This window comes from Brassica oleracea, chromosome C2 (genome assembly GCF_000695525.1).
Source record: "Brassica oleracea var. oleracea cultivar TO1000 chromosome C2, BOL, whole genome shotgun sequence".
NCBI classification, from domain to species: domain Eukaryota; kingdom Viridiplantae; phylum Streptophyta; class Magnoliopsida; order Brassicales; family Brassicaceae; genus Brassica; species Brassica oleracea.
In genome coordinates this window covers 45484247-45494512 of record NC_027749.1, presented here as the reverse complement: position 1 = coordinate 45494512, position 10266 = coordinate 45484247, and the positions used below count along the sequence as shown (strand labels likewise).

The window sequence follows — 10266 nt, the reverse complement described above, 5'->3', positions numbered from 1 at the left end:
AAGAGGATTAGAATGGCTTTTACTTATGCTAATTCTAGTATTGAGTATTGGAGTAGAAACACAGCAGCTTCTGATGTGTTGAAGATTTATGAAAGTGAGAAGCAGAAACTTAGGAAAATCTTAAATGATTTTCCTGGAAGGGTTTCTTTGACAACAGATCTCTGGAGGGCTATTACTATCGAAGGATATCTCTGCTTGACTGCGCATTACATAGATGTTGATTGGAATTTGCAAGCTAAAATATTGGCTTTCACCGCTTTTCCTCCGCCTCATTCTGGAATAGCCATTGCTATGAAGCTGGTTGAGCTGCTGAAGGAGTGGGGACTGGAAAAGAAGGTCTTCTGTCTCACTGTAGACAACGCCTCTTCGAATGATAGCATGCAGAGTATCATGAAGAGACAGATGCAGAATGTTTCAAAACTGTGTTGTTAGAGGATCAGAAAGCAGGGAAAGAATGTTTCAAAACTGTGTTGAAACAGTGGGAACCGAGGTCGAGGGTGATGAAGGTCTGGTCTTAGATGTAAGCACACGCTGGAATTCTACTTTCCTTATGCTTTCTAGAGCTATCAAGTTCAAAGCTGCACTAGGTAACTTGGCGGATGTAGAACCGAGTTATGTGAGCTGTCCCTCTTATTCTGAGTGGAGGAGAGTAGAAGTGATATGCGAGTTGTTGAAGCCATTTTCTGAGATTACAAATTTGATTTCGGGTTCCTCATACCCAACATCAAATTTGTATTTCAATGAAATTTGGAAGATTGAGTGTTGGTTGAGAGCTCATGCAAATTATTCTGATCCTGTTATTTGTGAAATGGTGAAGTGTATGAAGCTCAAGTTTGAGAAATACTGGGAAGAATACAACGACATCCTTGCAGTTGCTGCAGTTTTGGATCCAAGACTGAAATTTCACTTCTTAGAATATTGTTTCTCGGTTTTGGATCAGTCTACTTGTAAGAGAAGGTTGGCTAATGTTCGTTCAAAGATCTATAAACTGTTTGGAGCTTACAAAAAAAACCAGAGAATCAGTAGTGCTGCAACAACTTCGCAAGGAGAAATACCCGATGTTCCTGCCGGTTATGGGGTAAGTTATGCTCTGTAGTAATTTCTGATAAGTGTTATGAATTTCTGATATCATATAAGTGATGTTTAACCTGTTTTTCAGGGCTTCTACGCCTTCTTTTCTCAGAAAGCTGTTGGCAGTGGCAAGTCTGCTCTCGACATATATCTAGATGAGCCATTGCTTGACATGGCCGCTTACAAGAAACTGAATGTGTTACATTACTGGAGAGACAACTCAGCTCGGTTCAAAGAGTTGGCAACAATGGCACGAGAGGTTCTGAGTATACCCATAACAACTGTTGCTTCAGAATCATCTTTTAGCATTGGTAGTAGAGTCCTTAACAAGTACAGAAGCTGTCTTCTACCTACTAATGTCCAAGCCTTGGTCTGTACAAGAAATTGGTTAAAAGGGTTTCCTGAAATGGGTTAGTGTTGGTTATAATCTATTCATATATTAAATTGCTTCAGAATTTTCATACTTTTTTTTTGTAGGTGATGAGTCTGTTGAGAAGACAGAAGAGGAGAAAGAAGAAGAGGATAAAGAGAAGGAGAAAGAAGAAGAGAGTGGAGAGTCTATAAACTTGAATTGAGGTATGATTCTACACATTGAAATGTTCTAGCTATTGATCTGAAGATAAATGATTTAGTTTACTCTTGCAAGTTGCAAGTAACTTGTTTGAGTTTGTGGGCTAATGAATCTCATTTTTTGTTTTGTTTTGGATTCAAAAACCAGCATTTTCATTCACTTGCTGCCTCAGCTTGGTTTTCAGGTATCTCTTGGACTCTCTTCTCTGTTATTTATGCTCTCTGCTTTGATTAGGTTAGGCTAATTAACAATGTGTTATGCTTTGGTCATATTGAAAAGATCGTTTTGAAGTTAGTCTTCTTTGTCCTTAACACTGTGTTCTGATTGCTATATGTCAGCGTTGTTAACACTGTGTTCTGATTGCAATATGTCATAATTGCTATATTTTTTCTCATTAACTTGGGTCAAAATCTTCTCATGTCTGGTTTTTATATCTGCAAAGGTTGAATCTTCTTTTTTGTTTGTTGTTGCAGACTGCAAATAAGAGAGACAAAGTTACAAAGCTGGAACAAAGTGAATTCATAAACAGTGTTAAAAATTTAAGTCTTTTGAGATTGTTTCAGATTTTCAGATTTTTCAATGTTGTTTAAAGTTTCAAAATTTTACTACCTCAATTTTGGATATTTCTATCATATTTCAATGTTGTTTAATATTTAAAGTGGGCTTAAATTGAATTTAAACAGATTTGGACCAATACTTAAATTGCTTATAAATGGGCAGGTTTGAGTTGTCCAGTTGGGTAATGGGTGTTATTGGGTGTGGGTGTTGTTGGGTGTGGGCTAAATATGGGTGTGGGTGTTTTGAGCCCAGAAAAAAAAACACCCAGTTGGACATATCCATTTGGGTGCGGTCCAACCCAACTGACAGACCTACGGGTGATACTTCTTTGTCAGGGCTTAAAAATTTGTACATTCAAGCCAAAGAGCTCTGTGAAAGTGAAGTCACGTAAGCCACATCTCTTCATCATTCCCCCTTTCTTAAATGAGTTGGGGACTGAAAAAAAAAAAGTAATCTTAATTAGGGTTTAGAACACTAATCAAAGTCTTTGTGATTAACACAGTGTTTCAAACATTCGGCTTGCTCAACTGGATTCCCTGCTTCCATCAGGGCAACAACGCGGAAAACTAGGTATAGTCTTGTCGTGTTTTTACTCTTTTGGCGTCTTGTCTTGACACGCTTTTGAGTCTCAAACTTCTGCAATGATATTTTGATATATATATATAAAGATGGATTAAGATTTTACGATGCTTGTAATGATATCACAGAAGTGGCAGAAGGCAACGGTCTGAAGAGGAAGAGAATGAAAGCTGAATCAGATGTAACAAGAGTTCCTCCTTCCACTAGAAACCAAATCGAGGCATATGCCAGTCTAAAGGGCGAACAGGTACAAACAATAACAGCTACTTCTTTGAGTTGAGTTGATTCAAAATAGAGGAAAAGAATAATAATTATGACATGTGTTATATGTAGGTTGCTGCAAGAATTACAGCAGATGATGCCGAGCAGGATGAATGGCTTGTGGTGAAAGTAATTCACTTCGATAGAGAAACAAAAGAGTAAGTTTCTACCCTTGTAATAAGAGAATCCTACATAGTCAAATACTCTATGGATTAAACCGGTACATTGTGCAATTATGTATATGTTTTTTTCTTCTTTTAAAAAAAAAAGAATGTTAAATTAATTCAACAAAAAAATTACAGTTTACAACCAAAGTTGCTTGTTTGAGTCTGAAATGAAAAACTAGAGCTTTACATTACAGAGAAAATTATCTAAGAGAGAACCATATATATGGATTTTTAAAAGGCTCGAACTTTTATGTCACAGAGTTGAAGTACTTGATGAAGAATCAGGAGATGATGAAGAGGGAGGTGGCCAGAGGTAACTAAGTCTCATTATGAATAATAAATTAAAAAACATTTGCAATGACATTTTAGTAACATTCTCTTGTTATATCTTTCAGGACGTATAAACTACCAATGCCATGCATTTTACCGTTTCCAAAAAGGAATGATCCTTCAACAACACAAGAGTTTCTACCAGGGAAACATGTATTAGCTGTATATCCAGGAACCACAGCTCTTTACAAAGCGACTGTAGTAAGTACACCACGAAAGGTTAGTTTCTTTCTTTTGCATCCTCACAACTTCAATCTCGCTTCAGCAAACTAATCTCTGAATATACTCAAACCTGCATGTTGCATCATCTGGTTCCAGAGGAAGTCTGATGAGTAAGTTCCTCCACAACTCTGTTCATATCCATCATAAAACTAATTAAGCATTTTTTTGCTTAAGATATATAATAAGAGTTGTGATCATATTAGGTACTTGCTGGAGTTTGATGACGATGAAGAAGACGGAGCATTACCTCAAAGAACAGTGCCTTTCCACAAAGTGGTTACTTTACCAGAAGGTCATCGCCAGTGATGTTCAGATTGGGTGCATTGAAATAAGAGACTCTTCATGTTTGTTTCTTTGAGGCTAAAGCAAGAGTTAAGGGTTTTGATGTTATTGCCTTCTTTGTGATCAAAGATGAGATCAATCTGAAGGATGAAAAGGTTTGTTTTTTTCTTTCCTATATTCAGTTTGAGGGAAAGCTACTCTTGTTTAACGTAATGTATGAATGTGTGTGTATATATATATATATGGGAATGTGTGGGTATTTATATCATGTTGAGGCACAATTTTGAATCCAAATGAAACAATTTTTTTTGTTGTTTGTGTGAAAATTGCGTTTATAAATTCTGGGTTATAAATAATTTTTTTTTTTTTGATTCTTCACTTCCGGTTTGGCTTTCCTAATCATTCGGTCAAATTACTTAGCTTAGTTTTTGTCAAAAAAATAAATAAAAAGAGGCCGAAAAAAAACTGATGATTCAATGAAGATTGTTATTAACCCAAAAAAACAAAAAAAAATTATCTTTAAGCAATAAAAACTGTAAACAAAAATAGATGAATTGATTAGTAAACCGGTCGATTATTCACGTGCCATAGAGGACCCGGTCGGATCAATAGTGGAAACGGACCGGTTTAGCTTGGTCGAGAATTGAGGTTGTGAAAAAACGGCGTCGTAAGGTCGATGATGAGAAAGGGTATAATTGTCAAAACAGAGCACACTTCAACATTAGGGTTTTATTCTAAAAATCTGGTGTTAGCTTCTTCTCCTTCGTCTGCAACTTCTCATCTTTGGTTTTAGCTCATCCCCAATCCATTTAATCACTTTTACAGATCTGATCTTTTCTTATCCTGAATCGATTCGTTCTGCATCTGTTTTCAGATTAAGGTGTTGTGATAAAGAAAGAGCTTTCAAGGAAAAGATGAGGCCGATACTGATGAAGGGACACGAACGTCCATTGACGTTCCTCAGGTACAACAGAGATGGCGACATGCTCTTCTCCTGCGCCAAGGATCACACTCCCACTCTCTGGTACGCCGATAACGGCGAACGCCATGGTACCTTCCGTGGCCACAACGGTGCCGTTTGGTGCTGTGACGTCTCAAGTAAGACCGGCCTCGAAAGTGTTGGACTTTGTAAATATCTTTTTGATTGGATGATTGTTAGGGTTTTAGTTGGTGTTATATAGAAAACCCTTTTTGTTATTTTGATTGAAAGTTGATTTCTTTTCTTTTTTTTTTTTGTTGATTTTGTTTTGTGAATTTTAGGATGATTTTGATTTGATTCCCAATTGTTATGAGTTGTATCATATGTTATTGATTGGATGATTGTTAGGGTTTTAATTGATGTTATATAGAAACCCTTTTTGTTAATTTTGATTGAAAGTTGATTTCTTTTTTTGTTTTGTGAATTTTAGGGGACTCGTTAAGGTTGATAACCGGAAGTGCTGATCAGAGTGCGAAGCTATGGGATGTGAAAACCGGCCAACAGTTGTTCAGTTTCAAGTTTGGTTCTCCTGCGAGGTCGGTTGATTTTGCTCTTGGAGATAAGCTTGCTGTGATCACCACTGATCCCTTCATGGAGCGTACTTCTGCTATTCATGTCAAACGCATCGCTGAAGATCCTGAAGACCGTAAGTTTTGTTACTTGCTTATATGTTTGTAGGTGGAAGCTCTAGTCTATGTGTAAAAGGAAACTGTGTTGATTCATTGTTGCAGAGGTTAGTGAGTCTGTGCTTGTCCTTGAGAGCCCTAACGGGAGGAAGAGGATAAACAGAGCTGTTTGGGGACCATTGAACCAAACCATTGTTAGTGGTGGTGAAGATGCTGTGCTCAGGATCTGGGATGCTGAGGTAAATTCAAAAGCTTCTTGACCTGGTTTGTGGTGGTGTATCAGTTTCACTTAACTTTGGCAATTGTTGTTGCTAGACTGGAAAATTGCTCAAGGAATCAGATGCGGAAGTGGGTCATAAGAACACAATCACGTCGCTCACCAAATCAGCTGATGATTCTCACTTCATTACTGGTTCACTTGACAAGACTGCAAAGGCATGTGTTCCTTTCTTCTATCTGTCGTTTCGAAGTTGTACGGTTTTTCTATCTATATTTCTGATAAGACTGGTCTGGTTTTGTTCAACTGTTTCAGCTGTGGGACATGAGGACGTTGACTCTTCTTAAGACTTACGTTTCAGGGGTGCCTGTAAATGCCGTCTCTATGTCTCCACTTCTTGACCATGTATGTAATAGTAATACGTCTAGAAGTTTGAATTCTATTATCAAAAATTCAACATTGTCGTGAATGTTGTTTTTTTGTTCTGCTCTCTCATAGGTTGTGCTTGGAGGTGGTCAAGATGCATCAGCTGTTACAACCACTGATCATCGTGCTGGGAAGTTCGAGGCTAAATTTTATGACAAGGTTAGTGATATGATAAGATGTTTTCTTACTTGAAAATTGCAACCATGAACATGTAGATATATAACTGTATGTTTGGTAATAAACAAAATGTAGATTCTGCAAGAGGAAATTGGTGGTGTGAAAGGTCATTTTGGACCTATAAATGCTTTGGCATTCAACCCTGATGGAAAGAGGTATAACATTATCTGATTCATTGATTGATACAATCTTCATACTGTGATTCTTTTTTTTGTTCTTTTTGTCTCTGTTGCTGAGGTTGTGAGTTTTGTTTCTCCAACAGTTTCTCTAGTGGAGGTGAAGATGGATACGTCAGACTGCATCACTTTGACTCTGATTACTTCAACATCAGGATTTAGATCCCTTTTTAAAACAAATCTCTCAATCCGCATTTTGTTCCGTCTCTTTTCTGGATTATAAATGTTTTTCCATACTATCAATACTTTAATGGTGCTGAGATATGAAATGTTTGAATTTTGGATCGAATCCTTAGATTTTGTACATTTCATACTTTTTGAATTACAAGTTACAAACCTGCGATCTTTTTGGGATTCCATTCTGTTAGGTTTATTTGTAAGTTAGTGAAACTCAATAACAGCGAAAACATGTTTCTCTTTCTTGGAATGGAGTTAAGTAGTTAACCATGGATGCGTACAATTTATCAAAAACCTCCAAAGTTTTGACCCACTGCTGCTTGGCAATAATATATAAGCATTAAGCACCCTGTTTCTGCAATGATATTTTTCTTCTTCTGCAATTTGAAGTTTGGCTTCAAGCGACCATTTAAACTCTCGCGTGTTTAGTTTAAGGCTGAAAAAAACAGCTGCAAGAGTTCATCTAGATAATCAACTTCTGTCTGCCTTTTTTTCTTCTTCTGCAATAATATTTTTGGTTTCAAAGACCGTTTCAGCTGAGATAATGAGTCACTTATTATACTTATACCAGTGGAAAGAATGCATGTGGTTGTTTATGAAATTATGCCTTCTGATTGGAGAAACGGAGACTAGAGGCAAACCAGGAGAATGACAATGGAAGAAACTCACGATGATCCAAAAGTATAAGAGAGAATAACTTTTAGAAAATTCGTTTCATAAGATTCCAAACAAAGAAATTTCGAAGTCTAATAGCATTGGAATCCTTAAGATTGGTAAGAAAAGATTTTGGATAATCCTTCCACAACATTGGTAAAGAAAGACAAGACTAATATGTCTAACGCACACAATGTTATAAGATCTTGGTAAAGATGAATACAAAAGCAAAGAGACTTGAGAGAGATTCATTCATTCTTCCATAGCTTCACCCACTTCTGTAATCTCAACTCGCTCCATCAATGGGGTGATTTTCGTGCGAAGAACCTCTGTTTCCAAATACACAATCAACCAAATAAACTGAAGTCAGAAAAAGGATAGGCTAGAGTTAACTGTCTCAGTCAGATTAGGGGTCTCTTAAGAGCCTAATCATGTTGTGTTTGATCAAGTAAAGAGAGAGATTAGCTTTACCGGTTTTCTTGGTGAATGAATAACCTTTGCTGCTGACATAGGTTCTTGGGTTTGGCTCCATGTAGTTCCTGAGATATTCCTTGTTCCCCTGTTTGCCAATACAATGACAACAAGTTCAGCAAGCACCAAACAATACAGAGGGAATGCAAAAGAGTTTGATTTGAAGGGCTCTTTTGCATATATCTAATGGTAATACAAAAGAGTTGTTCAATGGCGATTACTAGGTCATAATGTCAATCATATCATATGATATATTATAAGTCACATATGATGAGCAAAAGGAGTTTTGTAATTTAATCACTGGTATCAGGCAAAGAAGGGTGAAGACAAACCTTTGTGATCACGCAGATGTCCACGTTGCTACCACTACCCAGGTCGTTGAATATTCCCGAGCATATGGCTTCAGCGACCAGCTTGATTCCTTCATCCCTCTGAACGATATTGTAACAATAAAATCAATAAGAAGGCAGAAACTAACACATCTTGAAACTGAAAGATGAATGTTCCTCCGACTACTTACAGTTAGACCTTCTTTGTACTTTGCCTCAAAGACGGACATAGCAGCAAGAGAACCAGAACCCATTGTAGCAAATGGTAGTGTGTCAGTTGAACCGTGTGGGTATATCTGTGCATAAAAAGGTAACATAAATAAACAACAAAAAGGACAAAATCTTTTCTCAGAAGATAGCATCTGTTTAAACTTACGGTATGCAGATGAGGCCCGGTGATATCGACTCCACCAAGGACAAGAGCAGCAGAGACATGACCTTGATAGCTGTATGACATTTGGGCAGTTAAGTCATCTACGTTTCTCTAAGATTGAGTTTATAAAGGAGATGGATAGATGAAACATTACCTGAAAAGATGTTTTTTGAGAAGGGTCAAAGCAGTGATAACCCGAGAGTCACGGCCAGTCTGGTAACGATGCAACCTCAACTGCGAGCTGACCATATCTGGACAAAGAGATAGAAACAAAGATAACAAAAGCATCAAGTTTCAGATGGAGCAACGCATTAATACCAAATTAGATCTGTCACACCAATGTTAGAAAGGAAAATACCAGTTACAGCTTCAGTGTCAGCAGCGGTACCAGCACCACAGCAATAAATGTTAGGTGCCATGTAGTGAATCTTCTCACAGTTCTTATCAGCAACGATAGGTCCCTCCGTTGCTCGTGTATCAGCGCCTAGTATCACACCATCCTATACAACCACAGATACTGAAATCACCTTAATACAGCCACCACAACCATTAACTAAAAAGCAATTAAAAACAACAATGATAGCACAATAACACAAACATCTTCACATGTTTTAATTAACGTGCTCTACACTACACTACACAGAGGCGCAGAACAAACTAAAAAGCAATCTAGTCGCTGAAAGGGCTCAGTCATAGGCCTCACTCAGCTAATCAAATTATAGATACAATCAAGTATAGGCGAGACCTTGAAGATCAAACCGACGATGGTAGTACCGGTCTTCAAAAAGGAGGGAGCTTTAAGACCCTTTTGGATAAGCATATCATTCCTCTTACACAGATCGAAGCTGAACCCACCCTTCGCTGGAACATCTACTCCTGACTGACTCATTCTTCCAAAATCGAAAAGTCTAAAATAACAAGCAATTTAAAATCAAACGATTGCCCAGAAAAACTTGTCTCTCTCTCGGATCGAGAACATATAACGCCGAAATCGAGGAGAGAAATCTCAAGATGAGAAAGTGCTGAGTATGAAGCTTAACTTTAGAAGAGATTTACCTGGACGACGACGAGGGTTGATCGAATCGGAAGGGGTTTGGGGAGAACAGATACAAGTCGAGAGGAAAGAGCTGCTTCGAAGCCAAGAACAAATAATAAAAGAGAGAGTGTTTTCTTCTTCCCCAATTAACCTTCAGAAGATCCATCCAGGGGTATTGTCGTCTTTCCACTCAGGTTACAGTTCCTATGGGCTTTTTATTCCTTGTTACTGAGCCCATCTATCAATACTTCTATAGTTGAGCCCGTCTATGGACGGTTAAAAGTTCTAATCTAAAGCCTTCAAAATTAAATGGTTTTTTTTTTAGGTAACCATCTTTGGCAAATACAGTGTTACTAGGTGATAATCCGCGCCCTGCGCAGAATGAGTGATTAAAAGAGATTATTACTTTTAATCTATAGATATTATAAAGTAAAAATATATAGTCACAAATATTAGATATAATAAAAAATTGAACGAAATTATGTGGATTTATATACTGTAATTGGTTAGGTGTAATTGAACTATATTATATAGAAATAAATCTTTAAGCGTAAGCAAATAATTAAATAAATTTATTATAAATT

At 37.3% G+C, this 10266-nt stretch overlaps 4 protein-coding genes and 1 long non-coding RNA gene across 5 annotated transcripts; 4 read left to right on the top strand and 1 right to left on the bottom strand.

The window, feature by feature from the left end:
* The first annotated feature begins 12 nt into the window (after positions 1-12).
* LOC106324367 (zinc finger BED domain-containing protein RICESLEEPER 2-like) lies at positions 13-1486 on the top strand. The gene is made up of 3 exons (XM_013762347.1): positions 13-427; positions 480-1078; positions 1160-1486. Exons 1-3 carry the CDS (start codon positions 13-15, stop codon positions 1484-1486), a joined length of 1341 nt encoding a protein of 446 aa, XP_013617801.1.
* Positions 1487-1602: 116 nt separating this feature from the next.
* LOC106325018 lies at positions 1603-2204 on the top strand. Its single transcript, XR_001266783.1, has 3 exons — positions 1603-1647; positions 1790-1826; positions 2116-2204. It is a non-coding gene; the product is annotated as an uncharacterized LOC106325018 (long non-coding RNA).
* Positions 2205-2212: 8 nt separating this feature from the next.
* Positions 2213-4365, top strand: LOC106325017. Its single transcript, XM_013763037.1, has 8 exons — positions 2213-2587; positions 2703-2770; positions 2908-3026; positions 3113-3198; positions 3467-3520; positions 3603-3756; positions 3856-3869; positions 3963-4365. Exons 1-8 carry the CDS (start codon positions 2355-2357, stop codon positions 4063-4065), a joined length of 831 nt encoding a protein of 276 aa, XP_013618491.1. The 5' UTR covers positions 2213-2354; the 3' UTR covers positions 4066-4365.
* Positions 4366-4737: 372 nt separating this feature from the next.
* Positions 4738-6999, top strand: LOC106322617 (eukaryotic translation initiation factor 3 subunit I). Its single transcript, XM_013760689.1, has 9 exons — positions 4738-4827; positions 4916-5139; positions 5451-5666; positions 5752-5885; positions 5962-6081; positions 6179-6268; positions 6362-6448; positions 6542-6621; positions 6729-6999. The coding sequence occupies exons 2-9, from the start codon at positions 4956-4958 to the stop codon at positions 6802-6804; spliced, it is 987 nt and encodes a 328-aa protein (XP_013616143.1). The 5' UTR covers positions 4738-4827; positions 4916-4955; the 3' UTR covers positions 6805-6999.
* Positions 7000-7517: 518 nt separating this feature from the next.
* Positions 7518-9836, bottom strand: LOC106324689 (proteasome subunit beta type-7-A-like). The gene is made up of 9 exons (XM_013762649.1): positions 9703-9836; positions 9392-9554; positions 9005-9146; positions 8801-8897; positions 8650-8719; positions 8465-8569; positions 8277-8375; positions 7945-8032; positions 7518-7802 (listed from the first exon to the last, which is right to left on the bottom strand). The coding sequence occupies exons 2-9, from the start codon at positions 9533-9535 to the stop codon at positions 7726-7728; spliced, it is 822 nt and encodes a 273-aa protein (XP_013618103.1). The 5' UTR covers positions 9536-9554; positions 9703-9836; the 3' UTR covers positions 7518-7725.
* Positions 9837-10266: the final 430 nt, after the last annotated feature.

Excerpts from the sequence above, each read along its gene's own strand:
- LOC106324367 (XM_013762347.1), top strand. The coding sequence starts at position 13 with ATGGCTTTTACTTATGCTAATTCTAGTATTGAGTATTGGAGTAGAAAC. Across the intron at positions 428-479 it reads GAATGTTTCAAAACTGTGTT|TGGGAACCGAGGTCGAGGGT; the intron begins GTTAGAGGATCA and ends GTGTTGAAACAG. Across the intron at positions 1,079-1,159 it reads ATGTTCCTGCCGGTTATGGG|GGCTTCTACGCCTTCTTTTC; the intron begins GTAAGTTATGCT and ends CCTGTTTTTCAG.
- LOC106325017 (XM_013763037.1), top strand. The coding sequence starts at position 2,355 with ATGGGCAGGTTTGAGTTGTCCAGTTGGGTAATGGGTGTTATTGGGTGT. Across the intron at positions 3,027-3,112 it reads CCAGTCTAAAGGGCGAACAG|GTTGCTGCAAGAATTACAGC; the intron begins GTACAAACAATA and ends TGTTATATGTAG. Across the intron at positions 3,521-3,602 it reads GAAGAGGGAGGTGGCCAGAG|GACGTATAAACTACCAATGC; the intron begins GTAACTAAGTCT and ends TATATCTTTCAG.
- LOC106322617 (XM_013760689.1), top strand. The coding sequence starts at position 4,956 with ATGAGGCCGATACTGATGAAGGGACACGAACGTCCATTGACGTTCCTC. Across the intron at positions 6,269-6,361 it reads TGTCTCCACTTCTTGACCAT|GTTGTGCTTGGAGGTGGTCA; the intron begins GTATGTAATAGT and ends GCTCTCTCATAG. Across the intron at positions 6,622-6,728 it reads TTCAACCCTGATGGAAAGAG|TTTCTCTAGTGGAGGTGAAG; the intron begins GTATAACATTAT and ends TTTCTCCAACAG.
- LOC106324689 (XM_013762649.1), bottom strand. The coding sequence starts at position 9,535 with ATGAGTCAGTCAGGAGTAGATGTTCCAGCGAAGGGTGGGTTCAGCTTC. Across the intron at positions 8,570-8,649 it reads CCGGGCCTCATCTGCATACC|ATATACCCACACGGTTCAAC; the intron begins GTAAGTTTAAAC and ends TTTTATGCACAG. Across the intron at positions 8,033-8,276 it reads ACATCTGCGTGATCACAAAG|GGGAACAAGGAATATCTCAG; the intron begins GTTTGTCTTCAC and ends ATTGGCAAACAG.